The sequence below is a fragment of the Sinocyclocheilus grahami genome, unplaced genomic scaffold (genome assembly GCF_001515645.1).
Source record: "Sinocyclocheilus grahami isolate Dianchi unplaced genomic scaffold, SAMN03320097.WGS_v1.1 scaffold1465.1, whole genome shotgun sequence".
NCBI lineage: Eukaryota > Metazoa > Chordata > Actinopteri > Cypriniformes > Cyprinidae > Sinocyclocheilus > Sinocyclocheilus grahami.
The window spans coordinates 302269-321680 of record NW_015506644.1 but is presented as its reverse complement, the minus strand read 5'-3'; the positions used below and the strand labels follow the sequence as shown (position 1 = coordinate 321680).

Genomic DNA, 19412 nt, shown 5'->3' with positions numbered 1-19412 from the left:
GGGATCTTCAGGCACTTTCTGTTTCGTGCCTGGAATTTGCTCCAGGCATGGTTAGGGCATTCCTTTACCCAAGTGTCGGGTATGTCCCTAAGGTGCCCACTTCTTCATCAGGGCCCATAGTACTTCAGGCATTCCGTCCTCCTCTGTTCCAGGAAGTAGGCTAAGAAAGGCTTAATCTGCTGTCCAGTTCAAACACTGGACGCTTACGCACACAGAGCTGCCCCATGGCATATGGCAGATCAGCTATTTGTTTGTTTTGGTCCGCCAAAGAAAGGATCTCCAGTGACCAAGCAGACCATGAGTAGGTGGGTGGTCGAGGCCATCTCACTAGCCTATGAGTCCTCTGGCCTCCCGTCACCTATGGGGGTCAGAGCGCACTCGACCAGGAGTATGGCGGCCTCCAAGGCTTTCAACTTTGGTGTGGCCTTGCAGGACATTTTACATATGTAACCTAGAGACGTTCCCTGAGATACGGGAACGAGTACTGCGTTGCTAGCCGTGCTATGTAGCCACATGACTCAGTCGTCGCTTCAGTCGAAGTGATCTGAGAATCCTGTGGAGAATGCCCACTTATATAGCGAGATGGCTCCGCCCATTCTGGCGGGCTTTGTCGCCATAGGCTCGTGTAGCTCTGCTGCCGAGCCATTGGTTCATTTTTTATACACTGCATGAACCATTGTCGTGCAGTTTCACTGCGTGATTGAAAAAAAGGCTTCAGTTCAGGAGATAAAAGGCTTTTTTCCCATAGCGTCTTAGCAGACACAGTTTTTGAGGGGAATGTTTAGTATCCTTCACAGTACTGTATGTGTGTACACTCGCTGTCTTGCACTTGAATAGAGGTTAGACTGTTGATTCATCTGTGAAAATGTTTACAGAATAAGCCAGATGCCATATTGTCTTCCACTTTATACTGAACAGTTTATGAATAGCAATTTTATTCATTTAAATCTTACATTTCTCCAGTTTATATTATATACAATTTATATGCCTATACTGTACCTAGTGCCTAGGTTAGCTGTTGCCAAACACAATAGATTACAGAATGATGTATATTTATTGGTATTACCCATAGAAAGACTTTCCCATCTCAAAGAAAAAACCTTGGCGTAAAAGCAGTTGAAAAAAGTTTGTCAGGAAAAAGGTGAGATAAGTTTCTGTAAAGGTGACCATGCTGAGCTTTATATAACAAGATTTATTTTTCTGTGGAGCTTTTTAACAAAGTAATTAAGACATATTCTTTTCTCAATGACAACTGTTGCAATGCTGCCATAGCAACAGTGACAAGAAAGTTAAACTTAGAAATGTGTAACTACAGCAACTATTAGCTCTGCCTTTGCTCTGCGAACATTCAAACGGGTGTGCTAATGCACCATGGCCGTAAATTAAGCCTTTTCATAAAGGAAGGATTTTTATGAAAGGTGTTTTATTTCTACTCTGTTCATGTACGTTTAAGGAATTTAGCAGACACTTTTTTTCCAGAACGACTTACTAAAAGCTCTTTAGCTTGACACATGAGACCATTGTGATCAACAGATGGTAAGCATACAGTTTAGAACATTATCTGCTAGGAAAATAAATTATTTGTGTACAAATACAAACAAGTGCTTGCTAGTACAAATAAAGCTAATATAGATACAATTAACCTAGTGCAAATAAATAATACTTTTAAAAATAATATAATAAATGTTTTTGAAACTTTGAATTTCAAATGTCAGTTTGCAATGGAGTAAATTGCAGAATGGGGGTGGAGGTTTTGATGATGGTAATTGATGTGTGGTCTATGTATGAATAAAACCTACAGCACTGTTCCCTGGTAAGGAAAGGGCTGACTCTGGATATTCAGCAGGAGGAATCTGTGTGTCTTGACTGTGGTTAGTTTATGTGTTGCAAATGACAGGTTGTTGTCCAGTGTGACATCAGGGCTCTTAGCTTTCTGTGTGGGTGAGATGGTGGAGTTGTTTATTGAAACGACAAGGTCTTGGCAAGGGTGGTTTTTAGATGGGATGCACAGAAGCTTTTTTTAAATAAATTTAGCTTCAGAGACAGCCGTTCATCTAGGTAAAAATGCTAGCCAGACACAAGGTGATTTGTGAGATACGTGGTTGTCAGAGGGTGGGAAAGTGAGAATTAATTGATTATCAGCTCAATAAGAATGAAAGATGAAGCCATGACTACAAAACTGAACCCTATGGAACTCCAATGGATGTGGAGATGAAGTGAGTCCTTCCCATTATATCCAGTAGGTACTTTTCTGAAGGTACAAAACAATGTGAGTGCAGACCTGTAATTCAATTGCTTGTGATTAGGGCTGTTTTTTGTGGAGTGTGCCATTTCAAAACCAATTTTCAACAATGAAGTTGTTCTTGCAGGTGTAGTCTGGGATACTTGAACACAGTCTGTCTTGCTTCACAATAGACATACAATTTAATTTAATATTATCCCTTCCATCCATGATCCTATCAGAACAGACTTGTCACCCATTTTTGGGTCACTACACACCAGTTGAGAACTACTACTCTTCACTGTTGAGAAAGGGCAGTAAAGATTCTTATAACCTGTCAGATGTCCATGACTACAAACCGACGTGAAGAGGACCTGAAGTTAGGGAGGTCAGGTGATGGTGGAGGTGATGTAGAGGAGTGTAAGATGGAGAAAAGAAAGGTTGAAGAGGAGGTCAAAAGTGCATATGGAAGGGTTTTAGGAGTCTTGTGCTTGTGAACCTGGTAAATGATTTATACTGGAGTGTTTTATTGGAGATTCTTAAGAGGAAAGAAGCAATGCACTGCTAAAGTTATCAGGAGAAACAGTGGAAGGAGTGGGATAAGCTGGAGGGTTCAGTAGAGAGTGAAAGATACAAAAATGCTTTCTGGGGTTTGAAACTTGGCTTTGTAGAAACTTTTAGGAGATTTTCACTGGGAAAATTTGGGTTTCCAGATAAATGGTGCGGTATGTTAAAACGGGTCATGATGTCTGTAAGCAGGCTCAGTTCAGTTTTTGAAGTATAGCCAATACTTAAATTTTAGTGTCATGACCACCTTCTAAAGATGAATGCATGAAGTTAACTCTGTTTTCACGCATTCAAATGTTAGCAATTAGAATCACATGCTTCTCTTTTGATTTCTGTTTTTTAAGATGGAGGTGGCCAAAGAGGAAAAGTGTGAGTTCCTGCCCTTCCTGTCTCCTCATGAGGTAATCAAGAAAGATGGACGCGTCGTTGGCCTGCGTTTTTGCCGCACAGAGCAGCAGGGTGATGGGACCTGGATTGTTGATAAGGAGCAAATTGTCCACCTGAAAGCAGACTTCATCATCAGTGCCTTTGGCTCCATGTTGAACGATCCAGAAGGTGAGGTCAGGGTTGAGCCAGGTGACTCAGAAAGGACTCTAGCTGTAGTTGGAATTAATGAGCTCATATGGGTTTATTTTTATTTTTTTAAGAATTTAATTTCTCATAATGATTTAACTGTATTTGTTTCCTGCAAAGTACTTTGTACCAAACGAATGATTCCAATATGTATTATTTTATGTTGCACACTGGGCCAGTTAAAAAAACGTGTTCTGATGTAGTTTAAACGAGTACATTTCGGCATACCTGTGGTCCGTGTGAAAGATTTCCCCAGCAAGCATCACATAATCCAGACTTTTCTCTCATCAATAAGGATTCAGCACTGCCCGACTTATCTTTCCTTAGCAGATTTTAGTAGCCACAGTAGTGATAACCATCACTGTGATGGAGAGGCAGGAGTTGATAAGACCCTCAAAACGAGAGCCTTGTTTCATTATGGGAATCCTTTATCAATCCACCATCACAAATACAACCTTATTTCAGCAGATTAGCCTAAAACATCAACCACACATTCACATATAATGTCTAGATCACATATTCTGTGCTTCTTGACTATATATATTGACCAAGGTCTTTTTGTTTTATATATATAAAGGCTATTAAAAAAAAACGATGTGTATACACACACACACACACACACACATTATTAATATATTATATATTTTTTCTTCATAAACGTTATCAACATAACAATCTAAGTGAAAAGGTGAATTGAATGTTTTTTTTTTATTTGGTTTGTCACCCTACCTTATTTCAGCAGATTAGCCTAAAACATCAACCACACATTCACATATAATGTCTAGATCACATATTCTGTGCTTCTTGACTATATATATTGACCAAGGTCTTTTTGTTTTATATATATAAAGGCTATTAAAAAAAAACGATGTGTATACACACACACACACACACACACACACATTATTAATATATTATATATTTTTTCTTCATAAACGTTATCAACATAACAATCTAAGTGAAAAGGTGAATTGAATGTTTTTTTTTTATTTGGTTTGTCACCCATTTTGCTTTAATGATTCAAAGAGTTACAGTGGTAGCAAGAACATCTAATTGTCAATACAAAGAGACACAAATTAAATTGAGTGATGAGTGACCTATAAATAGTACAGAATCTTAAATACTTGTTCATTTGTTGAATATTTTTAGACCCTAAAACCTTTTAAATTAGATGATAAATCTCAGATGTGGCCTCATACCTTTGTACCTTTCTGTACAGTATATAATTGTGTTTATTTGTCGGCTCACATTCACCCAGCTATTTTTCACCTCCTCATGATTTTTTTTTCTTTACTTGGTGTTTTGTTGTCCCAGTGTTGTTACTCTTGAGCGGACCTGTCATCCATCCTATACACTGTAATGTCTCTGAGCGGAGAGTCTTTTCATCACTGGCTTGAAGCTCAGAGATAGCAAGCTTATAAATGCCACTCACTCCCCACACCTTGCCCAATATATGAATTACTTATCCACTCCAATGGCCGGCAGAGCCGACAGAAGATGGTTGTGTTGCAGCATTAGAGAAGAGAAAAGCTGAGATAGTGAGAAATCCTTGGGTAGGCAGGCTGGTTGGTGATTAGATCACCACTGGCTGCAGCTGACTGGCTACTTTTACAACTGTGGAGACCCTTTGCTGGACCCCATGAAACATGACATTGTCTATATTCAGATCCCTAGTCCTCAAAGCAAAGCAGTTTTGAGACATGCTCACAGTTAAAGGAGTAGTCTACCAAAAAAAAAGTAATAATAATTCTGTCGTCATTTTCTACCTCTCATGTCATTCCAACCCTGAATCCTTTTATTTTCCTTTGTGAAAGACAAAAAGTGTAATTTGAAAGACTCAAGACCAGTGTTGTTATCGTTAACCAAAACTAAAACTATTACAAATCTTTTTAGTTGACCGAAATAAATCTTAAAATTAAATAAAATAAAAATATTTTATAAACAATTGTACTAAATTTAACTTGAACAAAATGTGAAATGTTGCCTTTGCAACTAAAATAAAATGTTGAAGTATTAAAATTACAAAAACTAAAACTGAAATAAAAGTAAAGCTGAATAGAAATAGTTACAAAAACTAATTCTAACTAAAATTAAAATTAAAACTGAAAATATAAAACTAAATGCTCATTTAAAATATTAATGAATAGTATATAAATAATACTAAAATAACACTGGCACAGACTGAAATTTCAATCATTATTCACTGATAATTCTTTCTTGCAGTGAACTATAAACTTGAGATCTGCAGATCATTGAGTAAGTGAACTGTGAACTCGTTTGACTGGATCTTTCCTATTCGTAAATGAATCGTTCCATCCAGTTAGTGAAGTGAACTGAATCAACTGGTTCATTTGAAAATAATAATTTGTTCACATATTGAATGACACTTATCAATCAGATGACATCAATCAAGAGCTGCAGTGGAGATGATTATTCTAAAATATTTTGTTTTATTTTGTATTGTTTGTATTTACTATGATCCTGTTTTATAGATAAGGCCAGTGTTTTTTTATCTTCTTCTTCTTCTTTTCTTTCCCACTAAAATAAATAAATAAAAACAAATACAGGTTTAGATTTGACATGAAGTGAGTAAATAATAACAAAATTTTCATTTTCTGAAGCAGTCTGATGCTTTCACATCATAGTTTCAGCATCATAACAATAAATGAATTCATGTATTTGCATTTTCAGCGATGCGTTCTGCTTTCTCACTTTCTTCCATCCACAGTGGCTTTGTCTCCTGTAAGCTGTTGCATTTCTTCATGTCAATGTCTTCCTGCTTGTATTTCACACAGCAGCATGCATTCCATCTTCTAATGGTGCTTGGCAATGAGCAGTTGTATGAGAAGTTACTCTGGAGAGTACTACTGGATTCTAAGAGGAGGCCATTTCATTTAAGGGGAAGATCTCAGGAGTCCCTTAGATTTGTCACACTCCACAGCCCGCGCGTGTGCAGATGAGACAGACAGAAAGAGAGGTGGGGGAGGAGGGAAACGAACAGGATGAGGTGTGAGGATGTTTTTTTTTTTTTTATGAAAGTGATGAGGCCGGCAGTCTTCATGATCACTGGAGCGTCAGGCGAGGAGAGCTGACGGAGGGACCAGGGGATTGATCTAGAAAAAAAGGAAAGGGAAAATATACTCAACAATAACAGCCACAGCAAAAGCATCAACAGGGCCGTCAAGGTTACAAATTCCTCTGCTGGTCTCAGGTTGGCATCCGGAGGGACTGTCATTTCTTCCTTCATCAAAGGAAGTCATGTCTTCATTTTTCAGCTTAAACATCCAGCAGTCACTAAGTGAATAGTTATGTGTCCTTAGTGGCACCAAAAGTATTTGAACTCTTAAAAAGCCTGTAAAATCAAAAACAAAGGACCAGGGGATTGATCTAGAAAAAAAGGAAAGGGAAAATATACTCAACAATAACAGCCACAGCAAAAGCATCAACAGGGCCGTCAAGGTTACAAATTCCTCTGCTGGTCTCAGGCTGGCATCCGGAGGGACTGTCATTTCTTCCTTCATCAAAGGAAGTCATGTCTTCATTTTTCAGTTTAAACATCCAGCAGTCACTAAGTGAATAGTTATGTGTCCTTAGTGGCACCAAAAATATTTGAACTCTTAAAAAGCCTGTAAAATCAAAATCAAATTTTTTGTGGCATTGAATCTATGAGGCTTCATTTACACTGGCTCAAAAATCTGATTTTTTATATATATACATATATACATATATACATATATATATATATATACTTTTTATTTTTTATTGTCCAGTGTACCTTGACATAGTTGTAAAAAACGTTGTTTTAATCTATTTTTGATACACTATAACCACTCTGTAATATTGTGTGCTGGAACAGTGAAGAAGGCCCTGGAACCAGTAAAGCTGAACGGATGGGGGACACCTGAGGTGAACAGCGAAACCATGCAGACCAGTGAACCCTGGGTGTTTGCCGGTGGAGACATCGCCGGCTTGGCCAACACCACCGTGGAGATATACATATATATATACTTTTTTTTTTAATGTCCAGTGTACCTTGACATAGTTGTAAAAAACATTGTTTTAATCTATTTTTGATACACTATAACCACTCTGTAATATTGTGTGCTGGAACAGTGAAGAAGGCCCTGGAACCAGTAAAGCTGAACGGATGGGGGACACCTGAGGTGAACAGTGAAACCATGCAGACCAGTGAACCCTGGGTGTTTGCCGGTGGAGACATCGCCGGCTTGGCCAACACCACCGTGGAGTCTGTCAACGATGGCAAACAAGCTTCCTGGCACATCCACAAGTACATCCAGGTGGGCTCTCCACTCAATAAGCCAATCCATCTCATTCTACATTTGGACGTCTTACACAACATACTTAGTGTTTGGCCACAGTTGTGTAGCTTTGAGAGCCTGCTTCACATTATGTGTTAGTGCCAGCAATTTTCAGCATTAGTATAGCACTCAAAGTTTTACGCTCACAGTTTTTATAGCGAGGGCATTATTCCACAGGGACTTTTTTTCTCAGGGTGACATCTTGAGTGCTTTTTGGCTTAGACACTCAAACAGTAGAAGATTCTTCCTTCGTTTTCCTAGCAGAAAAATATTCTCTGTGATTTTGCACACAGACCTAAGCGGCAGCATAAAGAGAAGGTTCATACAGAGGTTAATCGTTAATGTAACTGTGGCCAGAGGAAGTCACGCTGAAGTGTTTGTTCGGCAAATGCATCCCCCCCCCAAAACCATTCTGTAATTTTGGACTACAGAGAAAGAGCTGTACAAATATTTGCTAATGGGTTCAGCAGTTCAAGATCACATAAATGATTGGAAAATAAGATCACATTTTGTTTGTTGGTGTTGTGTTTACATTTTGGTTATTGGGCTTTGTATATGGATTTTCAGTGGGATGAGATGTTCTCTTGAGCAGCATGCTTGTTTTAGCTTGCACATTTTTTTTCTGTGCTATTAGGGGAGAGCGGAGGCAATTGTAACACAATACATTTCCTCAGTCACAAACAAACTAGAGTGATGAAGAAGATTCTTCCTTCGTTTTCCTAGCAGAAAAATATTCTCTGTGATTTTGCACACAGACCTAAGCGGCAGCATAAAGAGAAGGTTCATACAGAGGTTAATCGCTAATGTAACTGTGGCCAGAGGAAGTCACGCTGAAGTGTTTGTTCGGCAAATGCATCCCCCCCCCCCCAAAAACCATTCTGTAATTTTGGACTAGAGAGAAAGAGCTGTACAAATATTTGCTAATGGGTTCAGCAGTTCAAGATCACATAAATGATCGGAAAATAAGATCACATTTTGTTTGTTGGTGTTGTGTTTACATTTTGGTTATTGTGCTTTGTATATGGATTTTCAGTGGGATGAGATGTTCTCTTGAGCAGCATGCTTGTTTTAGCTTGCACATTTTTTTTCTGTGCTATTAGGGGAGAGCGGAGGCAGTTGTAACACAATACATTTCCTCAGTCACAAACAAACTAGAGTGATGACACTTACTCAGCACATGCTCAGTACAGTCTCTCTCTGCCTGAGAAAAATAAGTGCCGTCATTTCAACTTCTGAGAATTTGTCAAGACTAAATGTTTTTGTGGTGTGAAAGTGTTTTATATTTTTCATTTTATGTCCAAACTTATTCTTTTGCTATCTAAAGTATATTTTATCTTTAGTTTGTTTTTTGTAACAAAAATTTAAATGAACATTTAGCTTCAGTGTAGGATTTTTGTCAGGGTCATATGTAACAGAAATTATTTGACTTTAATACTAAATAAGTGTATAATTGTATAGTTTTTATATATGTGTATCTGTTTGTATAAATGTATGTGTGCATGTACAGTATGTAAGTATCTATATGTACTGTATGTTCATTAAAAAAAAGCTTTAGTATATAATTTAATAAATAATTATACACTCACTGGCCACTTTATTAGGTACACTTTGCTAGTACTGAGTTGGGCCCTTAATACTTATTATATATTCAAAAACTTGCTGGAAACATTCCTCAGAGAGTTTGGTCCATATTGACACAATAGCATCATTCAGTTGCTGCAGATTTGTCAGCTGCACATCCATGATGCAAATCTCCCACATCCCAAGGGTGCACTGTTGGACTGAGGTCTGGTATAGTGAACTCATCGTCATGTTCAAGAAACTAGCTTGAGATGATTTGAGTTTTATGACATGATGTGTTATTCTGCTGGGAGTAGCCACTGTGGTAATAAAGGGATGGATATGGTCAGCAACAATACTCGGGTAGGCTGTGGGTTTATATTATGCTCAGTTGGCATTAAGGGGACCAAAGAGGGCCCCCACAAATATCCCCCACACCATTACACCACCACCACCAGACTGAACTGTTGATACAAGGCAGGATGAATTTATGTTGGTTACCTCAAATTCTGACCCCACCATCTGAATGTCGCAGCAGAAATGGAGACTCATCAGACCAGGCTACCGTTTTCCAATCTTCTGTTGTCCAATTTGTTGAGCCTGTGCATTTGTAACCTCGGCTTCCTGTTCTTAGTTGAAAAAAAAAAGAAAGAAACAGGCATGAGTTGTTTATTGAACTCCAGCAGAAAATCTTTTTGTTTTAATTTAATTTCTAATTCAAGTGATGGGAAAATTAATCGGTGACATCTGTTTGTTCTGTGTTTGCTGGCAGTCCTTGATTAGTGGAGCTACAAATGGAAATAGAGTTAAAAAAAGAAAGGAGAAGAGAGGCAGAGTGCAGGGTTTAAGTCATATCAGACATCGCCATGGCAACGGCAAGAGGCGTCTGCGCAGCTCTTCGATCAGAGCGTCAATTTCACAAAGAATTTAAGAAAGCAAATGAGAAAGTTTAAGGGACTTTAAAGAAAAAAACTAGTGAAAGAAAAAGCGAACATTTTTAAAGAAATAAAAAATGCAGTGCTATAGGAGGAGCCAAAATAGTTTTATGGTATCTGAATAAATCAAATAAAACGGAATGATTTTTTAAAAATTATTAGTCTGGGTTGAATGCTGTAAAGTTATTACTGAATTAATATCTCATTCTGTAATAATTCTATAATATCTCATTTGCTGTTGTAATGACAATCTGTGTACTTTATTCCCAAGAATAAACAATCGAATAGAAATAAAAGCATAGGCAGAGTACTAAATAATTCAATATTGTTCAAAATTCACCCACTATTGGCTGGTATATCAAATGTGCAGACCACCTAGCCCCCTATTTTGGCCCCTCCACTCTAAAACTGAAACTCATCCTAGTCTGCTTTAAAACCAGTGTTTAAATTCTGCCTGGAATATGATCATTCTATGTCAGTTATTTCTCTGCATGGCGCTGAGAGTCATGAAATCCCCTCACTGGATACTGCACCCATGTCAACAGTGAACCCTAGCTAATAATTCTTCGAATCTTGCGCTGCAGCGGCGAGATGAGGCCATATTTCAGTAAATAGAACTCATATTGCTCTCTACGTGCTGGAATGGCTGCACTGAAACACTCTCTCCCTTTCATTCCCTCTCGCAGGCAGGATAAAGAAAACCCCTCAGTGTCAACATGTTCTCCGTGTCTCCGCGCAGTGCTGTCATTGAAACATAGGGGACTTCTTTTTAATATCCTGTTCTCCTGAGTCATGTTAAGATGCGTCGTCCGTCGAGGCCGCACTGCATCAATTGCGCTCAGAAAGCCCTGTGATTGTCACGCTGGATATGAAAATAGCTGCCTGTGTATATGTGCGCTGCAAATTTACCTACAGTAGTGCTAACAGGGGCACCCAGGAAACAGGCACCACTTTCATTAATTATAATTAATGAGATGCATTGCCTATGTAAATGTTTTATTTTTCCCTTCTGTCTCAAGATGCGAGTCCCTCGGGAATTGGCACCACAATGACTTGGAACGAGCTCCAAGAACGGTTTTGCATGACAGTTAGTGGCACTTCTATCTTATTCCTCGTCTCTGATGATCTAAGAGTCCATTGGTCCTCAGATCCACCCGAGAAGGTCATGTGGTCAGATCTTAGCCATCAAACGGCGACTTGTAGAGCTGATGGGTGCTGGGATCTCTGATGGATCAGAACCTCCAGGCCCAATTAGCCTTTTAAGTCGTCTCTGTGTGAGAGACTTCGCACAGTGTCACGCTCTTCCTCCGCGTCGCGGGCAGTCAGCCAGGAAGTGGCATGTCAGAGCGCCGGAGGGCTAAGGGGCCATCACTCAGTCAGTGCGGCGCTAATTGTACATGAGAATGAATGATGGCTGCTATTGTTCTTTTATGCGAGGTTGATTGCCTATTACTCGTGTTCTTGAGCTCACACGAGCGGTATCCTGAGCCGACGGATCAGCTGGTTAGAGATGATGTTAATGCCGGCTGATTTTTGATGGAGTTCATTATGCCCCTGCAGAGTCATGATGTATTTTAAAGTTAGCGAGAAAGGAGGTGAGCCAGATTTTTGGGTGCGGAAAAATACATCTCCCTCTCCCTGGCACATTCATCATAACATTGTCTGGGCCGCTCCTGACAAAGCTCCACAGCTATACCCATTTTCGCCTCTACTGATTTAGCCGGTTGGTTATGGATCAGAGTGGAGTGCAGAGACAGAACTCGCTCACTTCCTGCATGAGAAATAAGCCCATCCCCTGCTGTTTAAAACACATTCAATCATTGTCAAAGCTCAGACAGGAGCTTATCACACCTAAGCTTTAAAATACACCACTTCAGGCTACGAGACTTAATATCTGCAATATAAAACAGGGATGGAAGAGCAGATGAGATCCACATCTCCTAATCATCCTCTAATTGCACAGTGCTTTGTCCAATTAAGTTAGCGTTTATAACGGTGGGTGTGAGCACATTGTATTCTTTCTAGTCCACTCTCAAAGCTATTTGACTCATTGATCTAATCTACTTTGCAGATTTTGACACGTAAGATTTCATAAAACATGTAATTCAGTGGCTACAGTATATTCACACAAGCAGTGTTTGAGATTGACAACCGTATGTATCAACAAAAAAAATTATTGTGTTCATTCATTGATGGATAACTCTCAAGAGCTGTGTTCACACAGTGTTTTGGATTGACATCTTATTTATTAACAGGTTTCACAGTCAGTGTTTGGGATTGAAAACTGTATTTACTAACAGGTTTCACTCTCAAAAGCTGCATTCACAAAGTAAGTGTTTGGGATTGAAAACTGTATTTACTAACAGGTTTCACTCTCAAAAGCTGCATTCACAAAGTAAGTGTTTGGGATTGAAAACTGTATTTACTAACAGGTTTCACTCTCAAAAGCTGCATTCACAAAGTAAGTGTTTGGGATTGAAAACTGTATTTACTAACAGGTTTCACTCTCAAATGCTGTATTCACACAGTCATTGTTTCGGATTGACAACCGTATTTAATTCTACTCTCAAATGTTCATTCCCACTGTGTTTGAGATTGACAGTCATATTTATTAACCTATTTTACTCTCAAATGCTGCATTCCCACAGTGTTTCACATTGACAATCATATTTATTAACATTTTACTCTCAAATGCTGCATTCCCACAGTGTTTGGAATTGACAGCTGTATTTATTAACAGGTTTTGCTCTTAAAAGCTGTGTTCACACAGTCAGTATTTGGGATTGAGAACTTTATTTACTAAAACCTATAAACTATGAATACTGTTAGATTGACTAACCAAAGTGAACCTGCACTTCTATTTTCATAATAGTTGTGAATAATGACTGTAACCACAGTGAGTACATTTTAAAGATGGTGACTTATAAAATCAGATGGACTAATCACAATTCACACTTTGTTTAGTAGTTTATGGTTACCATAATTTCTCCTGAATTATGGAACACTAATCCCAGCAAATCATACCAGTCTGGCCGGGCCAAGAAAACATTGAGAACCTGCAAACCATTTTAAGACTAATTTAAACAGTTTTTTTTTCTTCCAGCAGGACAACCACGCAATATGTCTATTTTCTGGCATTTTCATAACCTGAGAGTGTTTTACAGCCCTAACATTAGTGACTGACAGCAAAGAACAACCCACAACTCATACCATACCTATATGTCAATAACATCACCGGCACCTTGTTGTCCACTGCAGTTCCATTTATGCAACAAATATATAACTTAATCTCAAAATTCAGGCAATATTTTGAAGACTTTCAATTTGGTTGTAGAAAGCAGTTATCAATTTCTTTCATAGCCAAACGTTGTGTGAGCATAACCATATTTAGCACTCCAACCAGGACTGACAACCATGGTCTGTTGCTGTGTGAACATAGCCATTATGACATACACTTGTCTGACATATGGCCATTATTGAGGTCAAGTACTGACATTGCATGATGGGGTGATGGTGCCTGAAACACTTCCAATTTATCTCAAAGGTGTTTACGGGGGTTCAGCTTTGTGCTTAGAGCAGCTTTGTCAAGATTTTTTTCCACACCAGAGTCAATAAAACATTTCTTTAGGGCACTGCTGCAACTAAATTGAAAGCACACATTTCTCTAGAACTATATGCTGCAGAATTAAGACTTAATTTCACTGGAACGACCAAACTGTTTTGATTTAGTTAGTAGTATAGTTATAGTAGAACACGTAACCCCAAAAGGAGCTCCAGGTATTGTTGCACAGTTAGGTAGGACATCTCTCTCTTCCACTTCCTCTCTGCTAAGGCTCTTAAAAAACAGGCAGCCTACTCAGTCCCTCACGCCCATGTGGGCCAGCCGGAGCAGGCAGGAAATCGATAGTGGCTGGGGACAGACGGCTGCCGTCCCGCAATTAATGCCAATTTGTTATGTGCACGTATCTCTGCAGGGAGACATGGTGTGGGTGGAACTTTCCCGCACTGATTAAGGCACCTTGAGTACACCACTCTAGAGAGACGGCTAGATAAAGAGTCTGTTCCCAGAGGTGAATTTAGATGGCTTTACATTTGTAGATGTTTGCATGAATATGAATGATTGCAATGAATTATTCAGATGTCTTGGCATGTTCTGTGACTCTGTACTGTTATGAACATACACTGTATTTAATGAATTGTAAGTTGTTGCTACTGAGCTATGAGGGTTTCTTTGTATAGGATTATAAATCTTGGTGACATCCTACATTTAAATAAGTGGCATTTTAATAACTGGATGATGAAAATGTTTAAGATTTAAAGGTTTTATTATTTCAGTCCATGTAATTAACTGAATACATGATGTTGCTGTTGCTAGGCTATACTACCATTCAAAAGTGTGGATTTTTTAAAAACAAAAATATATTAATATTTTTATTCAGCATTAATAATAATTGTTAGAAAAAAACTTTCACATTATTACAGTTTTTGTTATATTTTTAATCAAAAACACAGCTTTTGGATAGCATAAGAGACTTTTTTCAAAAACCTAAAGCTTTTGACTGCTATTGTATATTAAATTAGCAAATTAAAAATCAACAAAACAACTTCATTTGAAGATGTGCACATGCTCCTACATGTTTTAAGCTGCCACTTATGCAAGTTCAAACTGAGCTTGTCATTGTTTTGTTCCCATCCTCTCGTTTTACCTATTGTTTCATGTATTTTCTTTGAACGTGACTATCTAAAGGCAAAAGGCCCATTATTAAAAAAATATCCTTCACACTAGACTGATATTTGTACATGAAGGAAATAAATTGTATGACATAAAACAAAAGGGAGAAGGTATATAGAGTTTTTTTTTTCCATTCGTTAACACAGTACATGTATATCAATAAGCACTCTTGTGTCCTCGAGTGTGCTTCTTAATTCACCATTGCCCCAGGCATGCTGTATGATAGCCAATCCTTCAGCCTATAATATGTGCATCACATGCTGGAACAACATTCAGCGGTTATGAATGTGTGTAACAGTGCCAAGGCCCTCATTAAAGAATATATAGCATAGAAAGTAAAAGATTCACACTGAGATGGCAGAGGTGCGTGCGAGAAACAGTTTGGTGCATGAGTGAAACCTGCGTGGGGATGTTAGCATGTAGCAGTTAATTTTATGTTTGTTAAATGCAGGTGTCGTGTGTGGGAAGTTTGAGTTTCATGACAGAAGAGAAAGCTTTGTGGTGACTTTTTAATCAGTCTACGTGAAGAGTGGGAGTTTTAAGCCTAACTTTTCATTCCTTACTTTGTTGCAAAGATATTTTTATAAGATGTAAATCACGTTCAATCACCTTTATAAGGCCTTTATAAGAGTTAAGAGAGTTCATTTTTCTCTACAGCGCTTGAAGCCCTGACTTATTAAAAGATGAAAATAAGCACCACATTTTTTTCCAAAGAGAAATAAAAAAGAAGAAAGTTTTAAATCCATGTTTAATTGTAAAAACTAGATTTGAAACACAAAAGGTTTTCACTTTATTGCTTAAAGGGGAAAAACAATTAAAGTTATTTCACCATTAAAAGATTCACACTGAGATGGCAGAGGTGCGTGCGAGAAACAGTTTGGTGCATGAGTGAAACCTGCGTGGGGATGTTAGCATGTAGCAGTTAATTTTATGTTTGTTAAATGCAGGTGTCGTGTGTGGGAAGTTTGAGTTTCATGACAGAAGAGAAAGCTTTGTGGTGACTTTTTAATCAGTCTACGTGAAGAGTGGGAGTTTTAAGCCTAACTTTTCATTCCTTACTTTGTTGCAAAGATATTTTTATAAGATGTAAATCACGTTCAATCACCTTTATAAGGCCTTTATAAGAGTTAAGAGAGTTCATTTTTCTCTACAGCGCTTGAAGCCCTGACTTATTAAAAGATGAAAATAAGCACCACATTTTTTTTCCAAAGAGAAATAAAAAAGAAGAAAGTTTTAAATCCATGTTTAATTGTAAAAACTAGATTTGAAACACAAAAGGTTTTCACTTTATTGCTTAAAGGGGAAAAAAAATTAAAGTTATTTCACCATTTACTCACCCTAATGTCATTTCTAACTGAGTTTTTTCTTCTTCCATGTAACACAAAATGTTTGAATGATAGAGGAATAGGCTGAGAATTTTACCTTGAAACCCTTCCTTGACAGTAGTTGTAGTCTCCATTCACTTTTCATTATCCAGATCTGCTTACCCCCAGGGCATCCAAGATGTAGGTGACTTTGTTTCTTCAGTAGAACACAAACGAAGATTTTTAACTCAAACCGTTGCAGTCTGTCAGTCATATAATGGAAGTGAATGGGAATCACGGCTTTGAGAGTAAAACAACATACACAAACAAAACCAAATTAAACCCTGCGGCTCGTGACGATACATTGATGTGTAAAGACACGAAACCGAACAGTATTTATATCGCTTTTTACCTCTGATTCACTGCAATATCCAAACTGTCATGAGCGCGTTCTCAGACGTCTTCTTCTTGCTTTACGGCGGATCGCAGACTTATAAGTGCATTACCACCACCTATCTCTCAAATAGACCATTGACACTCCTAATTGAGATTGTAGATAGAGTGTAAATGGTCCATTTGAGAGATAAGTGGCGGTAATGCACTTATAAGTCAGCGATTCGCTGTAAAGCAAGAAGAAGAAGACGACGCATCTGAGAATTAGTGATGCAAAGTCCGATTCTTTTCCGCAAACCGGTTCTTTTCGGACAGTTCGGCTCATTGAAGCGGTTCAAAAAGCCGATTCATCGGTTCCTGGCGTCAACAAGCAATGACACCACTACACATTTCTTTTCTAACAACTCAGTGCCATGTTGTATCAATGAAACATTCAAATAAATTAATTTGTCTCAACACATATTGAAACATTCAAATAAAAAGTTATTTGTGTGAATGCACATAGCTGATTATTGCCTTTCATTCACTTAAGTTAAATGTGTCAGTGGTCACAGTATCATTCGCGGATCCTTTATGTCAGATACGACTAACCTACAACTTAGATAAGATTCCTAAACGTTTCGCACCTAGAGCACACATTACAGACACTGATGCACAAACGCGGATATGTTCAACATGTCTAAAGTATAAAGAAAGAATAAACCTGTCTTATAAAAGCCTTGATTTCGCTTAAACAACTTAAAATATCATCTGCATGCAAAATAAATCATGCTAAAATTCAGGTTTTTCCATATTTTAATAAAAATCCAGGGCTTTTTAATAAAACGATTCATACGCATATCTCCAGTAGCCTATGTTTTGTTTGTTATAAAGAAACTTTACGTATCAGGCTAGTTCAAGTCCTCGGTGATACACATGCAGTGCAACTCACTCATCAGAATCCTCGGCAATCCTCAGCAAACTTCGACAGTTGGTTAAACTGGCTCATTCGGTTCTTTTTGAGTCCTCGGTAATCAGTTGCGGCTCCTGACCGTAAATTTAGGTGGGGCAGATTCTGGGTCGTAGCGCTAATATATGAAAAACATTTTATAAGCTTTATATTCTAATCTCTGAACACATGGGGACACAATTTTGGCAGAGATGTCCTTGTGTTATCCTGTGGGTGGTGCACTAATGTTGATTGACAGGCTTGAAGTAATGTTATACGCATAAAACGTCTAGGTTACTTGTGTAACCCTCGTTCCCATTCAGTCAGTCACGTTCTACGTAGAAGGCTCGGCTCCGAAGCGAAAAGCTGATGTGCGTTTGCACGCGCTCTCCTTTTATACCCGCGCTGCGGGGCGGGGTGCGCTTGGCGAAACACGCACGCCAACTGTCATTGGCTTGTTTAGTTAACACTCGAAGGTGATTGGGCTCTCGGGCGAGATCCCAATTCGTCAGTCACTGACGTAACGTAGAACGTGACTGACTGAATGGGAATGCTGTATAATAATTGCCTTAATATAATATTTATCACCTCCAAAAGTTGATTTAAAATGTTACAAGTTGGGTAAAAAGTTACAATTCGGGGGAGGAAAGAAGATCATATGTCTATTCTCAGAATAAACAAAAACAACAGAACCATAAAAAGGCTATTCATGTGAGCACATTTAAACTAAAGGATTTAACGGATAGCCTACTTTGTTAATTTGATCCACTACTCCACATAGAAAAAAAACAGACATGCCAAGTAGTTACTGACCTGATGCAGACACATAGCTGAAGTGGATTGATATCGTCTTGGTGGATGAAGCGAGGTTCACGTAAGGTAACGTGAAAATAAGCGGGGAAGTCTCAAATCTGCCCCAAATCAATCTCAAATCAACTCTCAATTAGAGAGCACTGCAGTTCCCCTTTTCACCACAGATTTACATTGCAAAATTGTGGGACGCTGTTGAGCTCGGGAAGGCTCAGGCACCATCTGCCCCGCTTGGTATCATGTATACTTGCCTGCTAAAGCCATGCGCAGGATTTTAATATATACTGCTTACTTTACGACTTAAAATAGTCTAGAAAATCAGAAAAATATTTGTTGCAGAATGCTGAACACATTTACAATTTATTATTGATTCAGTTTATAAAGAGTCAGATATATAGATATCAGTTTATTTTTTGCTATAATTACCATAGGCCTGTATCAATTACATTAAATTATTTAAGTCCAACTCTCTAACCATTAGGCCACGACTGCCCCCTTTTAGTCAATAACATCCATGCTCATTTCTCTGCAGGAGGTGGTGCAGTAGGTGTAGCTTGGAGGGGCGTGGTTTGTAGTACTGTGGGACGCAGTCAGACTCTTTCTCAGATATTCACTACTGATGGGAACTCCAGTTCTTTTCCACAAACTGGTTCTTTCAGACAGTTCGTTTCAATGAACCGGTTCAAAAAACGGTTTACCAATTTTTTTTTAACATTTTTTTCATAATGACATCAATTCTATCATCCCGGCTAAGGAAAATACATTAAAAACACATTAAAATAAAGTAATTTGTAATCATTACTTAAGATAAATAGTAATAGCCATCGTCATCATCATCATCCTGGATAAGTTTCTTACATTTACATTTTGCAAAAGCAGCCAATACTGGCACTGATGTGCAAACGTGGATGCTTTAAGATATGAAGCGGCGGGACATGCTTTTACATCAATGAGAGGTGGTGTACAGATGTAACTGTGTTAAAGAAGATGTGCTGTTCAGATCTAGAAGTGCTCTTCATTAACTGCAAGCCGTTCTATTCGCCGCGGGAGTTTTGCTCGTTCATTCTCGT

The 19412-nt window shown here is 38.4% G+C and overlaps 1 protein-coding gene across 1 annotated transcript in view; it reads left to right on the top strand.

Moving 5' to 3' along the window:
- LOC107570487 (dihydropyrimidine dehydrogenase [NADP(+)]-like) overlaps nt 1-19412 on the top strand; it is a 106722-nt gene that overhangs the window by 18522 nt on the left and 68788 nt on the right. The window contains exons 5-7 of the mRNA XM_016256714.1: nt 3133-3343; nt 7218-7341; nt 7599-7728. Coding sequence (XP_016112200.1) covers nt 3133-3343; nt 7218-7341; nt 7599-7728 — 465 coding nt within the window. The remainder of the gene's footprint in view (nt 1-3132; nt 3344-7217; nt 7342-7598; nt 7729-19412) is intronic.